Here is a 16381-nt window from a genome sequence, read left to right as displayed (position 1 = left end):
TGCTGTCTGTCCACTGGGATATAAAATCTTCCTTAGCCATCTAAAGAACAATGGGCCTCATTCACTAATGTGCATAGAAATGTACTAACTGTGCACATAAACTAAGTACCCATGCAAAGTTACTGTCTGATTCATGAAACATGTGCACCAGCCAAGTTTGTTCTTACAACCGTGCATATATTTGTGAATCATTCTAAGATGACAGGCTCGTACCCGCTGCCTGCAACCTTCACACTGACACACACCCCCTTTTCTCTATATAAGGAAACATGTTTGCATGGAAGAGTAACATAGCGAAAGCTGTGAAGTTGTAACTTTACAGTCAGACCGAATTAGGGTGTTGCTGCAGTTTGTGGGGGTGTTTATTTGTGTTTAAAGCTTAACCACTGTGAAACAATCAGGAAATAATATTTTATTTTTCTGATTTACCCACTTTCGACCAGTGCTGTAAATACAGTTTTGATATGCTTTACATTTAGTTAAAAGGTGTGTTTCAACATTTTCTGAGGCAATTCTAAATTTGTCAGCAGAATACAAACAAGTTCAGGTAAGAAAATATTGATGAATCTCAGATTTGTGCCGAAAACTGTTCAAGCACCAAATTATGCGCACTCACTGTTTGTGAAAGAGGCCCGATGTTGGCATTCATGATGTGGCTCTAGAATGATTTATCTCATATATGTCAAACAGATCTTTCTCTGTTATGCTTGGAAATTTTTTCCCCTATGTGCCTCTCCTTTGTGGGATACTTTGTCCTGTCTGGCAGAAATTAAAAATTGGATATCAAACAATTTCCTGCAGCTGAATGACTCCAAATCATGTAAACAAGTAATCTAGTTATGGTGCCTTATCTAACAATGTCAAGAGAGATGTTCACAACCGAGGGGTTATTTTTGACTCAGAGCCGTCTTTTGATGTTCAAATGACCAAGCTATAACAGACCTTCACACAACTGATACAACTAAAAGTCATTCATGCGTCTATTTCCTTTTTATTTCCTTGCAGCAGACTCTATTCTAGTATCAACAAGCAATCCATTCAAAGAACTGCAGCTGGAACAAAATGCTGGTTAACTCTGAATTCTAGAACTGATTTTAAGATTTTACTGCTTGTATTCAGAGCCTTGAATGGTCAGTCTCACACCTGTATCTGTGATATGCTTACATATTTGGTGCACTCAAAGGCTGTGAGAAAAACGTCTTCAGTAGCTCTGTCCTTCATAAAAAGTTTCAAAAAGTATTAACTTTTGAAAGTAGCAAGCTAACCTCGTCATCAGGATGGAAGGAGCACAGGCACTACACCAGTTGAGAACACAAGTTAGTGACAAATGAGTGACTGTATGTGCGTTTAATTATGGGTAAGGGCCGGATCATGGGACTTATATTCACTGTTTCAGGCCGGTGCAGATTTAACTTAGAGATAACTGTAGTTAATGGGCTGGTTCTGGTTCTCAGCTTTGCAGGTGCAGGTCGGTTTGAAAAATTGGACTCATGCAGGACTCTGATTCACCCTACACCCCAGGAGCATGAAGTATTAGCTATAGTGATGTCACAACTACTGAGTCTGGGCGGTCCCCTCAGCTCTAAATGTGGTCACTACAGTATATAAATGAGCTGTGTCCTGAAATATCATAATCCTTTGAGTGTGTATGAGAAAGGGCAGGTATTGTATCGTCAGCCATTCAAATATTTAAAACTACTGAGCTAGATCTTCTCCTCAAACCTTAGCCATCCATGGCAATGCTGGCGGCAAAGCTTTTTATGTTTCTTTTTCTCTTGGGGAGCAAACTTGCTTTAGCTGCTGCTCTGGATGTCTGTGTTTTCTTGGGGGAAGAGGAGAAAAACAGCTTATATGAAGATGGAGATGTAGTTATAGGAGGTTTATTCCCTCTACACTACAGCCCTGTGCCTTCTCTTCTCACATACAAAACAAAACCAACACCTTTTATGTATAAATAGTAAGTGAATATCTGAATATATTTGATAGTAATTGGCAAGAGTGGTATAATGAATTTGTATTTATTTTAATATATGTATATTTTTGTGTTGCGTGATGAATTTTATTTCACTTCTGCACAGTTTCAATTCTCGTGCCTTACGTTGGATGCAGACCATGACTTTTGCAATCAAAGAGATCAACCAGCGCAGTGACCTCTTGCCACAGCTCAAGCTGGGTTTCCATATCCGTGACAGCTGTGATGACATCCCTGTGTCTCTGAGAGCATCTTTGCTGTTGGTGAACGGTCAGCCAGAGAGAAGTTCCAGGGCTGTGAATGAAAACAGAAACTTGAAACTTGAAAAAAACATTTATTCTAATTTCAGTTGTGCTGCCATACAAAGGACTGTGTCCCCGGTAATCATTGGAGGTGCTGCCTCCGGAGTATCCATAGCTCTACTAAGAAGCTTTGGTTTGTTCCATATTCCCCTGGTGAGACTGCCTGACTGTCTAAGCACTTTTGTTGTGGTGATGTTAAAAATATATGTTCTTTCTATGTTTAATAAGTCATACATTTACAACTCATTGCTGCTCTGTGTAAATGGTGTCCAAGACATCAAATGTTGAAAATGATTTCTTGAGCGTTTGAATAGGGAACATTTGTAAGAAACACTTATTCCTTAAACACATTAACACCTCAACACCTTTGCTGTAACATGCTTTTCACTGGACAGAGATAAAATATTTGTTGCTCTTGGTTGGTCTCGATGGTGCTTTATTTATACATGTACTAGTATTATGCTTACAATAAAAAATATACAGATTTATATTTTGAGAAATCTATCAAACATTTCAAATGTCTAAGTTTCAAAAGCAATATCCATTTATCTGCTATTTTGAAGACTAAGTAGTTCCACTTCCATTACACTCCCACTCTCCTTTTCATTCAAGAGTGAGGGAAATTATGCATGACTGAATGTTTGTGTAGAGGGTGGTGTTGTTTAGTGTAATTTTATGCTTGTTCAACAACTTATTCAGTGAGTCAAACTGTGCAGAAGATTAACTACTGTTTGCTATAACAACAGGTGAGCTATTTCGCATCCTGCAGCTGTCTGAGTGACCAAAGGGAGTTCCCCACATTCATGCGCACCATGCCTAGTGACGCCTTCCAAGTCAGAGCCCTGGCCCGGCTGGTTAGCTATTTTGGCTGGACCTGGGTGGGAGTCATTGGTCTGGAATCTGATTACGCTCGCTTTGCCATCCAGCTCTTCCTGCGTGAGTCAGTGCAGTATGGTGTGTGTGCTGCCTACATTCACTTCTACCCTGTAGTCCTGAGTCAGCAGGCTCTAGATGAACTTCTGGATATTATTCAGGTACCTATGGGTGAACAAGATTTGTATGCAGGGTCAGACGAAATGACATGAACAATAACAAATTGTTTCAGACATTTGTTGATTAAATTGGTAAATGGTTAATTGAGGTTGTTGTTTGAGATGTTGAGTTATTATACTGAATAGTCAAGGTCATCGGGGGTAGATGTCATTTGAACATTTAAGATACTCTTGCAGTTAACACATCTCAATTATATTGGTCTTTGAGTCTGTTGGTGTGTTGTACTACAGTAATAATGAATTTAATCATATGTCATAGAAATTAGAGGAGGTCCAACAACTGATCCGTTAATCAAAGTTTATTTCATCAGATAGTGATATATTTATATCTGCATTTTCACTGTTTAGATGGCGTCCTCAAAGGTAATCATTAACTTCTGTAGTGACTCAGAGATGAAGAGTATTCTCAGAGAGATCCAACGTCGGAATATAACTGGACTGCAGTGGATTGCCAGTGAGGCTTGGTCAACTGCCAAATCACTTTGGGAAAAGTTTGGAGATCTCCTAACGGGAACAATGGGATTTGCCATCCGGAGAGCTGATGTGATTCCAGGGCTGAAACAACACCTCACTAGTCTGAGACCATCACTTATTCATGACTCAGCTTTCCTGGCAGAATTTTGGGAAGAAACATTTAACTGTCGACTGAACGGGTCAGTGAACAGCCACTCTCACACGGGCGATAACTACTTTGACAGATTGCCATGTAAAGGGACGGAGGATTTAAATGATGTTTACTCTCCTTACTCTGATGTGACACAGTTAAGAGTGTCCTATAATGTCTACAAGGCTGTGTATCTGGTGGCCCATGCCTTGCAAGACATGAGTAACTGCATGGTGGGACAGGGACCTTTCCTTAATGGCACCTGTGCAAACCCAAAGAACTTTCAACCTTGGCAGGTGAGACTAATCCTAAATTCAATGTAATTTTTAAGTCACAATTTTAAAAAAGGATGACAAAAATGTCAAAAGCCCCATAGTTTGTATTTTCATAACCTGTTTTCCTCCTTACCTCAGCTAATCCACTACATGAAGCGTGCTACTTTTTCTGTGCTGGGGGAGAAAGTCAACTTTGATCAAAACGGTGACCCAATTGCTTATTATGATCTCTTGAACTGGCAAAGGAAGTCTGACGGCTCACCACATTTGGTGAAAGTAGGTTTCTATGACGCCTCCTCGCCAGCTGGACGCAGCCTGGTCATAAATGACTCCGTGATTCAGTGGCCTGTTGGGAAGCAGGTGTGTTCTCTGCAAGCTGGCTTGAGGCCATGTTCACCTCTTACACTGTTCTATGTACTGTTGATCAACACTTCAGCTAATTTGTTCTCATTAGTGTGCAATATACTTTATTGTTAAACAAGCAGAAGAAAAAATGTCAACTGCAAATATAAACTACTCACACGTCAATTGCAATGTTGCATAAACCTAACTGACAACTCAAATTTTTCTAACATTTAATTTGATAAAACATAATCTACATAATATTCTATTAAAATATGTCAGATTACACCTCAAAATGCAGAAAATATGTTCACAATGATATTACATCTGACATAGACATGAGTTTGAATTTGCTCTTTGTGCAATAATTATTTAGCCCATTTTCACCGTAAAAAATGTGCATGTTGGTACAATGTGCATGCAGCTTACAGATGCTTTTTCTTTAAACATTATGATGTTTTTGTTTGGGCAGAACTTAGGTGGAGGCAAAAAAATTCCCTAAACGCATTAGCTAATACTAGCTAGCTACTTTTGTTGGCTTGTTTCTTAACAATGGCTGAAGAAAATACAAGCTCTTCTGAATATGTACAGTCACTCACTCTCCAGTTGAAAGAGTTAGTTGAAAAAGTTCCTATGAACCAATGGGACCAGACTGGTCTGACCCATACATGCCTTACCACAACTACAACTGCCATAGGGTTGGGGTATTGGAAGAACATATAAACAACAGTCTGAGTCCATTAACTAATAAGAATATAAAAGCATGTGGGGTTAAATTAATGAGTGTCACTAAAATAAAATGAAACAAAACTCAACGTAAAGACTAGCCAACCAAAATACTGAAAGGCACAGCTAAACAGGAATGTTTTCTGTTTATTGTTAAAAGAGGATAGCATTATGACACACCTGGCATGATCTTTATGCTTGGAGCATAAAAGCTAAAGGCAGATTCACCAATTTTTATGGGGACCCGGAGAATAACAAGGCGACCTTTTCCACACGGCTTGAGGGTTTAACTAGCATGTCCGAGAGATACTGAAGTGGCAGGCCATCCTCTAATACAAAGCTCCTGACTTTGGAAAATATTCTCAGATGATAAAATCTAGTATTTAACTGTACAGTTTATTTGGCTCTGGAAAGTGAGTTCAGTGTCCAGGATGATGCCAAAATGACTGACCTGTTGGCTGCTTTCCAGAGCCAACTGTGACAATTTTAATGAGATTTCCTGTCTGTTAGCCTTAGCCCCTGTAATCGTTAATTCTGTCTTGTTATTGTTTAGCTGTAAAAATTACTGGGCATCCAGTTATTTATATCCTTATTTTTAAATCCCAATCTTTTTTCTCAACTTACCCAAGTAGTTTTTATGTCTTAGTCTAAGCAACCTGCTACAGTTTTGCAATGTCAACCACATATGTAATGTTGCTTGAGTTATGTCACTCTCCACCACTAGCGTATGTAATTTTAGCCAAATTAGCAATTGACTGGTTCTCATGTGTAGGTTATGAATGTGCTGTAATTATTATAGAATTGTACACTATTACTCCCTTATAATTCTGTTAATTCTATAACAAAATAATGGGTAGTTTACTGAACTGTATTCCTTTTTTTTTTTGCACAACTATTACATGTTATAGTTATGAGAAAGATTTTGACTTGTACTAAACTGGGTTTGCATACTTTGAACATTTAATCTATATTGAAATAGAGGCTGCAGAGATCAGAGACAGAATATTCATGAAAAAGCAGCTGAATATAGATTGAAATCTGTGTCTTTCTGAGTGGCTCAACTTTGCCTCTCAGGCTCCCCGGTCTGTTTGCAGCGACAGTTGTCCTCCAGGTTCCCGCATTGCCAGGAGAAAAGGGGAACCCATCTGCTGTTTCGACTGTGTCCCCTGTGCTGAAGGAGAAGTTAGTAATGAGACTGGTGTGCTATATTTTGTCTTTTATCATGCTTTCTCCTATGTGATCCAAACAGAAACTTATCTGCTTGTACATAAATGTGGCCTCTCTAAACAAAAGTTCTTTTTCTCTCCCCATTTCCAGATTCTTTAGAGTGCTCACGCTGCTCAGAGGACACATGGCCCAATACAGCCAGAGATCTCTGCATCCCAAAGACTATTGAGTTTCTGTCTTACCATGAGTTAATGGGTATTGTGCTATGTGTTATATCTGTCATTGGAGCTTGTATTTCCCTCTCTGTCCTCACCATCTTCTTCACATACAAAGACACACCACTAGTTCGGGCCAACAACATGGAACTGAGTTTCCTTCTCTTGGTGTTTCTTGCTGTCTGTTTCCTTGTTGGCCTGTTGTTCATTGGTGAGCCTTCAGACTGGCTTTGCCGTATCAGGTACCCAGCATTTGGGATCAGTTTTGCCCTCTGCATTTCATGCCTCCTGGCCAAGACAGTCGTGGTCCTAATGGCTTTTAGGTCGACGCTTCCAGGAAGTAATCACATGAAGTGGTTTGGACCTAACCAGCAGAGAGCCAGTGTGTTTTTAGGAACAGCTGTTCAGGTAAAACACTTTGCACAAGTCGACTTTATATATGATTTTTAAACTGTGTTGATTAAAACTGATCATCCTGTTTTTCCCTCCACTCAGGGAATAATCTGTCTGATCTGGCTGCTCATGAATCCTCCTCATGCCAACAACAACACAGATTACCACAGTGCTACCATCATCATCGAGTGTGTTCCAGGTTCAGAAGTCGGCTTCTGGTGTGTTCTTGGTTACATTGGCATCCTGGCCTGCATGTGCTTCCTAATGGCTTTTTTGGCTCGGAAGCTGCCAGATAATTTTAATGAGGCAAAGTTCATCACCTTCAGCATGTTAATATTCTTTGCAGTGTGGATTACATTTATTCCAGTTTTTGTGAGCACAGCTGGAAAATACACAGTGGCTGTCCATATTTTTGCTATTTTAGCTTCAGCTTTTGGTCTCCTGTTTTGCATTTTTGCTCCAAAGTGTTACATCATCATTCTGAAACCAGAAAAAAACTGCAAGAAAAACATGATGCAAAGATGAAAATGAAAGTCATGATTAATGATATATCTTCCATAGAAACAAAATAGTAGACATTTGAACAACATTTAAACACTGATCTCAGAGAGCTTGATGTCAACCCATGCCCATGTTAACTCACTTCGATATAATCTCTCTGTCAACCCTGGAATGCACTGTTGCACTTTCAAAATCACCCACCTGCCTTTCAGACTGTCAACAATCAGGAAATTTCTCTGATTTGAATCTCTGATTCAAATCATGTAAACAATCTGTCTATCTAACTATCTATCTGAGAACGCCAAGATACCCACAGCCTCATTTTTTGAGTCAGAGCTGTCTTTTGATGCTCAAGCGACAAAGGTATCACAGTCCTACTTTGCACTACTGAGACAACTAACCAAGGTCAGGTCATCCCTTTCCCCTGCAAACTTAGAAAAAGTCATTAATGCATGTATTACCTTTTTATTTCCTTGCAGCAGACTTTATTTTAGTATCAACAAGCAACCCATTCAAAGAACTGCAGCTGGAACAAAATGCTGCTGATATAGACAGGACTGCCAGGTACAACACAGATGTGGGACCAGTGGAAGACAGAGGGTTCAGAGGCAGCAAGATTTTCACAGCCTGGATTTAAATGAATTAACTGACAAAGCAAATGTGAAAATAACCTTAACCACTCCATATTCACTCTTGTACCATACCTGTAATAATAATAATAATAATAATAATAATAAGAATAATAATAAGAATAATAATAATAATAATAATAAACTTGTATAATGTCAGAAACAGCCCATGCCAGATTCACTTCAGTTTTTTTTAGGTGAACACATTTACCATAGGACATCACCTACTGACAGGTTTCAATATTGCAGCAATACTTGTTTTGCAAAAGAATTCACTGAGTGGATTAAACTGACTGAAACAACTCTGAACACACTATAGCAGGAATCAACAACTCAATGAAAATTCAGGGTAATTTAAGGATAATTTCTTTCTTTAATTTCTTAGTTCTTAGTGAACACTGTCATGACTGGAAATGTATAATGTATTACTATGGATGTATTTGTAAAATGCTTTAGGTACTGTAATTGACACTGAGAGCTAGAATGACTAGTTCTATTACACTTAATATATCTGCCAAACAAAAACATCTGTTATATTGTCATTACAGAAAATCTGATCAGTAATCAGAATGCAGTAAGGCAGAATCTCAAAGTGATGCTGCTGCATATATCTTTGTCTGTTGCCTGACTTGAATAGTTCAACAAATATTTACTTAACATTAATATTAATCTTACAATCTATTACATTGATGCAATGTAGTAGTTTTTTTTGTGCAGCAGTTTCACAATATAGGATGTTTCATATTCATACAGTGAAAAGGAAGATCCAGAGGAAGACCAGAGGCAGCAAGAGGGAGGAGGAGTTTGAGAAGACTGAGAAGCTTCTAATTCAAGCATTGAAAAAGCTTGTACAGTTGCCCCAACAGAAGGAATCTTTCAAATTCATTAGTTCATTTTTGAAGCCAGCACTGTGCTGCTCAAACTGGAACAACTGGAATAAGTTACTGGGGGAAAAAATCTTTGCAGGGAACAAACCAGACTTTATTTTTGCCTTTGGCATGTAAACAATGACAACTCCTGTCATTGTCATTCTGATGGCACTGACATGCTTAGAAATATTTACTTTTTTAGAGATAAACAGTGTCCTCCACGATCTGGGACACAGCGTCTTTGCTCTGTGGGAGGCTATGTAGCTTATGCAAGTTTGAAGTATAATGCACCAATTTTGCATTTTATTTTGAGTGAAAATCATGATTCTTTTTCTTCTTTTTTGGAGTTATGTTAATGTCCCTTGGGTGTGTTTATTCAGGTCGTGTCATGAGATTGTGGGAAGGCCAGCTGGTGTTGTGCACAGCAAGAAATTGATCTTTTAGATGTATGTTTTTGTCTTTGTTTTTATGGAATGTTTTTAATCTTATTTGTTAATGCAGTCTATATATAGACTGAGTTCTGTCTCTGTCTTGTGTTATTTGAAATCTGTGTGACCCTGTGTTGTGGTTGATCATTTCATTCATTTTCATGTGAGAATACTCTTGGGATGAAATTCCCCAGATGGCGCTTTGAAAACTTGAAAAATTCAAACACCTCCCTATATACCAATTTCTAAACTCTGTTATGTACTTGACAAGTCAAACCAGCTAGTAATCAGGAAAGTGGAAAACAAAAACTTAAATCTCAAATTGTAAAGTAAAGACAAAACATAATTGTGCTGTCACAATGATAACCCATGGAACACACAGAACTTTGGGGACTGTCTAATGGCAAAAAGGAAAATGCAAACACATGTGCATCACTTACATGCTGTTCACACAGGGTGTGTGTTTTTCAGTCATACATGTCACATATGTGTGATGGAACAGTTACACTATGTTAATCTTTACAGCTGTCTATGCAAGTTATATGACATGCAATACAAAGTTAAACTATCCCGTGTGAACCCATAGATTGTATATAGACAACATGAGAATCAATGACAATCCCTAAAATTCTGAAAGTGAAGCAAAACAATCTCGATTGCCACTTTGTGGCAGGCTGCAGTACATGTCATAAATCCTGCCATCCAGTGTTAAATGGTGGGATAAGTACACATAAAATAAAATATCATGCTGACGTACGTTCAAGTGTTTATTTTTTCTGACCAGTTTTGTTTTCATTAATTATTCTATTATATAAAAATGTGTTTGATGGAACCCAAAAAGTGTAGTCACTACTTCACAGACTCTGACTCTGTCACCAGTACAAGATGGCAGCTTTTTTGGCTTCTGTTTTTTACAGTGGCATTTTTTATTTATATCAATGTGCACACCAAAAAATACTCTGTGCACATGAGAAAGTTTCCCATGCACTCCAGAAAGTCTTTCAGGAACCTCACAACATTTCAGCCTTGATTTGGAGCTCTGTAATTTTCTTGCCTTTTACATATGACTTAATTTTCTTAACTCAGTTAACAGTTAATGTCAGTAAGAAAAAAAAAAAACTTTTTTCATCATCTGAACAGCTGATTATGAGTATAAGCTCATTTTCATTTAGGCTACTGTATATTCAGCCCAAGAACACAAGGCGTTGCCTGTCATGGTGTCACAACAACTGTATCTGGGCGGTCCCCACAGGTTCATGTATGCAAATTTCAGTATACATATACACATGTATATATATATATATCAGCTGTGCCCTGAATCACAAATCATTTGTATGTGTATGAGAAAGGGCAGCTATTTATGTAAATTCAACTGTTAAAATATTTAACTTTACTGGCAGGAGCTTTCTCTCAAACCTGGGCCAGAAATGGCAATGCTGGCTGCAAAGCTTTTCATCTTTCTTTGTCTCTTTGGGGGTAAACCTGGTTCAGCTGCTGCTCTGAATAATTGTGTTTTCTTGGGGGAAGAGGACAGCAGTCTGTATCAAGATGGAGATGTTGTTATAGGAGGCTTATTCCCTATACACTACAGTCCTGTGTCTCCGCTTCCAACATATCAAACAAAACCAACACTCATTATGTATAAATAGTAAGTGACTATATGAATGCATTTGATAGTAATTGGCTTGTGTATTGCACTATAGAAATGTACTGTATTTGTGTGTAGGGTACTTTGAATTAGGTATATGCAATTTCTGTGCTGTGACATGAATTGTTTTATACTTCTGCACAGTTTCAACTCTGATGTCTTGCAATGGATGCAGACCATGACTTTTGCAATCAAAGAGATCAACCAGCGCAGTGACCTCCTGCCACAGCTCAAGCTGGGTTACCACATACGAGACAGCTGCTATGACATACCGGCATCTTTGAAAGCATCTTTTCTGTTGGTGAATGGTCAGCCTGAGAGAGGCTCCAGAGCTGAGAGTGTGAACCGAGACAAAGGAAAAAACATTACTTCTAACTTAGGTTGTGCTGCCATACAAAGGACTGTGTCCCCGGTAATCATCGGAGGTGCTGCCTCTGGGGTGTCCATGGCTCTTCTAAGAAGTCTGGGTTCTTTCCATATCCCCTTGGTGAGGCTGCCTGACTGTCTATGCATTTTTGTTGTGATAATGCTGCTTCATATTAATAATGTGCCATACAGTTGCAAATCATTGCTGTCTTGTAAAAACTATATGTCTCCGAAATAACAAAAGTATATATCAAAGTAAATATCAGAATTCATTTTTTAAGAATCTTTTAAATCCATTGAGAAACACTTTGCATACTTTTCACTGGAGAGATAAAACATTTGTTGCTATTGATATGACTTTGAGGTACACAGTATTTTTAAATATATCCGTACTGTGCATTTAATAAAAAAAAAAGGCAAAATTAAATTTTCAGAAATTTAATGTTCATATTTTAAAATCATTATTAGCTCATTTTCCATTTTGAGTCATAAGATTCCAAACTCTGGGAAAGTTCTGCACCACTGAATCCCTGCAAAGACGGTGGTATTGTTTAGTGTAATTTGATGCTTATTCAAAAGCCTTTTCAGTGAGTCAAACTGTGCAGAAGATTAACTATTGTCTGCTCTAATAACAGGTGAGCTATTTCGCATCCTGCAGCTGTCTGAGTGACCAAAGGGAGTTCCCCACATTCATGCGCACCATGCCTAGTGACGCCTTCCAAGTCAGAGCCCTGGCCCGGCTGGTTAGCTATTTTGGCTGGACCTGGGTGGGAGTCATTGGTCTGGAATCTGATTATGCTCGCTTTGCCATCCAGCTCTTCCTGCAGGAGTCAGTGCAGTATGGTGTGTGTGCTGCCTACACTCACTTTTACCCTGTAGTCCTGAGTCAGCAGGCTCTAGATGAGCTTCTGGGTATTATTCAGGTACCTATGGGTCAATATGAATTTTTCATACATGCAGGTGCAAGACAACATAACTTGACTGGCAATAAATTGTTTAAAAAAGTTGTTGCTTAAACTATGATCAGTTAAGGCCATGGTTTGAGACAATGTATTGTGAACTGAATAGTCAAGGGCATAGGGAGTACTGCAATGTGTTTTTTTTTTGTATTAGAATTATATAGTTAAAATTGTTATATCACCTAGAGCATTCAGCTTGCAAAGTGTACTATTATAACACTATAAACAGTATCCTGGAAAAAAAATGACATTTGGTTAATTTGGCTCCACTCTGAAACAATTTATCAACTTCATTTGTGTTATTTCAGGCTGAAACATTAGTTCTTGTTATTTATTTATTTATTTCACCCTTGTGTCTGTGGCCTTTTCATAAACCTATTCATTAGTGCAGTATTTTAAAGTGTTAAAATGTATTGTATTGTATTACAGATGCTTGAATGTCAGTCATAGTTCATATTAAGGAGAGGCCGAGCAACACAGTGTCACTTAATTTTACTAAATACGGACTGTACTTTAATTTTCTCTGTTTAGACAGCATCCTCAAAGGCCATAATTAACTTTTGTGGTGAGTCTGAGATGCAAAGCATTCTGACAGAGATCCGACATCGAAATATAACTGGACTGCAGTGGATCGCCAGTGAGGCTTGGTCAACTGCCATATCACTCTGGGAAAAGTTTGGAGATCTCCTAACAGGAACAATGGGATTTGCCATCCGGAGAGCTGATGTGATTCCAGGGCTGAAACAACACCTCACTAGTCTGAGACCATCACTTATTCATGACTCAGCTTTCTTGGCAGAATTTTGGGAAGAAACATTTAACTGTCGACTGAACGGGTCAGTGAACAGCCACTCTCACACGGGCGATAACTACTTTGACAGATTGCCATGTAAAGGGACGGAGGATTTAAATGATGTTTACTCTCCTTACTCTGATGTGACACAGTTAAGAGTGTCCTATAATGTCTACAAGGCTGTGTATCTGGTGGCCCATGCCTTGCAAGACATGAGTAACTGCATGGTGGGACAGGGACCTTTCCTTAATGGCACCTGTGCAAACCCAAAGAACTTTCAACCTTGGCAGGTGAGACTAATCCTAAGTTCAATGTTATTTTTATGTCAACATTTTAAAAAAAGGGTGACAAAGAAGTCAAAAGCCCCATAGTTTGTATTTTCATAACCTGTTTTCCTCCTTCCCTCAGCTAATCCACTACATGAAGCGTGCTACTTTTTCTGTGCTGGGGGAGAAAGTCAATTTTGATCAAAACGGTGACCCAATTGCTTATTATGATCTCTTGAACTGGCAAAGGAAGCCTGACGGCTCACTACATTTGGTGAAAGTAGGTTTCTATGATGCCTCCTCGCCAGCTGGACGCAGCCTGGTCATAAATGACTCCGTGATTCAGTGGCCTGTTGGGAAGCAGGTGTGTTCTCTGCAAAAATGTACTGTTGATTTACATACTTTAGTGTCCAACAGGTAGAATCAAATTTTACCTTCATGTATAACCTACTCATACTGACAACTGTTGCATAAGAATATCTCAAAAATAGACCCCATTAATAACCCAACATTGCAATAAGAATAGATTTAATAAAAATCTCTTTAATATTATGGTATTGGGGTTTGTTACATGTAACATCTGACAAAGGTATGAGTATCTCTGTTGATTGTTTGGAGATTAAAAGAATCTAGACTTTGTGCAATATTTACTTTTACTTAACGCTCCCATATAATGCTTAGATTATCTATTTCAATAATTGGCTGGTCACAGAAGTGTGTTCAGCTTTGACAGAATGATTTGGGTTTGCATACTTTCCCCTTTTAGTCTGTATCTGAACAGCAACCTGCAGAGAGCAGAGAGAGAAAACCTATGGAAAAGATGGGGAATATGGTTTGAAATCAGTTTCTTTCTGAGTGGTTGAACTTTGCCTCTCAGGCTCCCCGGTCTGTTTGCAGCGACAGTTGTCCTCCAGGTTCCCGCATTGCCAGGAGAAAAGGGGAACCCATCTGCTGTTTCGACTGTGTCCCCTGTGCTGAAGGAGAAGTTAGTAATGAGACTGGTGTGTTGTAATTTATCTTTTATCATGTACCTTTCTTGGTTCAAGCAATATAAAAGGACTTCTATGTGGTTTCTCTAAACTAAATAGTTCTTTTTCTGTTCCCATTTCCAGATTCTTTAGAGTGCTCACGCTGCTCAGAGGACACATGGCCCAATACAGCCAGAGATCTCTGCATCCCAAAGACTATTGAGTTTCTGTCTCACCATGAGTTAATGGGTATTGTGCTGTGTGTTATATCTGTCATTGGAGCTTGTATTTCCCTCTCTGTCCTCACCATCTTCTTCATATACAAAGACACACCACTAGTTCGGGCCAACAACATGGAACTGAGTTTCCTTCTCTTGGTGTTTCTTGCTGTCTGTTTCCTTGTTGGCCTGTTGTTCATTGGTGAGCCTTCAGACTGGCTTTGCCGTATCAGGTACCCAGCATTTGGGATCAGTTTTGCCCTCTGCATTTCATGCCTCCTGGCCAAGACAGTTGTGGTCCTAATGGCTTTTAGGTCGACGCTTCCAGGAAGTAATCACATGAAGTGGTTTGGACCTAACCAGCAGAGAGCCAGTGTGTTTTTAGGAACAGCTGTTCAGGTAAAACACTTTGACATTAGTGGACATAAGTCAACTATATAAATATTTTTTTTCAACCGTGGCAATTAAAACTGATTATCCTGTTTTTCCCTCCACTCAGGGAATAATCTGTCTAATCTGGCTGCTGATGAATCCTCCTCATGCCAACAACAACACAGATTACCACAGTGCTACCATCATCATCGAGTGTGTTCCAGGTTCAGAAGTCGGCTTCTGGTGTGTTCTTGGTTACATCGGCATCCTGGCCTGCATGTGCTTCCTAATGGCTTTTTTGGCTCGGAAGCTGCCAGATAATTTTAATGAGGCGAAGTTCATCACCTTCAGCATGTTAATATTCTTTGCAGTGTGGATTACATTTATTCCAGTTTTTGTGAGCACAGCTGGAAAATACACAGTGGCTGTCCATATATTTGCTATTTTAGCTTCAGCTTTTGGTCTCCTGTTTTGCATTTTTGCTCCAAAGTGTTACATCATCATTCTGAAACCTGAAAAAAACTGCAAGAAAAACATGATGCAAAGATGAAAATGACAGTGCATTGCATGTGTTGGTAAAGAATGTCCATGTATAAGAAAGTCTTTTTAATAAAATATATTTGTGTTTTCATTCATGCTGAATTCATATTAAAATTTCATTCTGAAAATACAATGATGCAAGCCTTTTTTGAAATAAGAAAAGTAAAAAACTTCTTTTAGTGATATTTTACAACTACATATAAACATTTTTAATATAAATTCTTACTGGATGTAGCTTTCTTTTAGAACTCAATCTACTGCAAGCTTTATCACAAGGAATGTTAAACAAGGAGGAGCACAACTTACATACATGGTTCTTTTCATTATTTTATTCAGTGTTTATTTGAGTTTGTGAGTCATGTACAGTAAATGATGATGATAAAGCAATGCATTCAATTTCATTCATTCAAGTGTGTCCCCAAGTATGAGCATATAATACAGTCCCAATTCCAGAAATGTTGCGTAAAACTTATATCAAAACAAAATGCAGAACAAACACAAGATATTTGACGTTCAGATAACTTTATTGTTTTCTTTTGCTTTGTTTTGGAAACAAAACTCTCATTCTGAATTTGTAGCCTGCGGAACATGTTTAGCACTGTTTTATGCCACCTTTTCTTTTAACAACACTCAGCAACCATTTGGGAAATGAAGGTTATGAAAGTGAAATTCTTTCCCATTCTTGCTTTATATACAGCTTCAAGTGTGCAGCAATCTGGGGTCTATTATGTACTTCATAATAGATTACACTTTTTCAATGGGAGACAGGTTTGGAC

At 38.6% G+C, this 16381-nt stretch overlaps 2 protein-coding genes across 2 annotated transcripts; both read left to right on the top strand.

The window, feature by feature from the left end:
* Positions 1-1733: 1733 nt before the first annotated feature.
* Positions 1734-7740, top strand: LOC146328852 (extracellular calcium-sensing receptor-like). The gene is made up of 8 exons (XM_084716522.1): positions 1734-1957; positions 2079-2427; positions 3021-3308; positions 3675-4226; positions 4344-4565; positions 6348-6471; positions 6591-7063; positions 7151-7740. The coding sequence occupies exons 1-8, from the start codon at positions 1734-1736 to the stop codon at positions 7571-7573; spliced, it is 2655 nt and encodes an 884-aa protein (XP_084572648.1). The 3' UTR covers positions 7574-7740.
* Positions 7741-10902: 3162 nt separating this feature from the next.
* On the top strand, positions 10903-15615 carry LOC146328851 (extracellular calcium-sensing receptor-like). Its single transcript, XM_084716523.1, has 8 exons — positions 10903-11123; positions 11268-11610; positions 12125-12412; positions 12980-13531; positions 13650-13871; positions 14385-14508; positions 14620-15092; positions 15193-15615. The coding sequence occupies exons 1-8, from the start codon at positions 10903-10905 to the stop codon at positions 15613-15615; spliced, it is 2646 nt and encodes an 881-aa protein (XP_084572649.1).
* Positions 15616-16381: the final 766 nt, after the last annotated feature.

Source organism: Lutjanus erythropterus, chromosome 4, assembly GCF_056507025.1.
Source record: "Lutjanus erythropterus isolate fLutEry1 chromosome 4, fLutEry1.hap2, whole genome shotgun sequence".
Classification (NCBI taxonomy): Eukaryota; Metazoa; Chordata; class Actinopteri; order Lutjaniformes; family Lutjanidae; genus Lutjanus; species Lutjanus erythropterus.
Note: the sequence above shows the minus strand (reverse complement) of the source record. Positions and strands in the feature narration are given on the sequence as shown.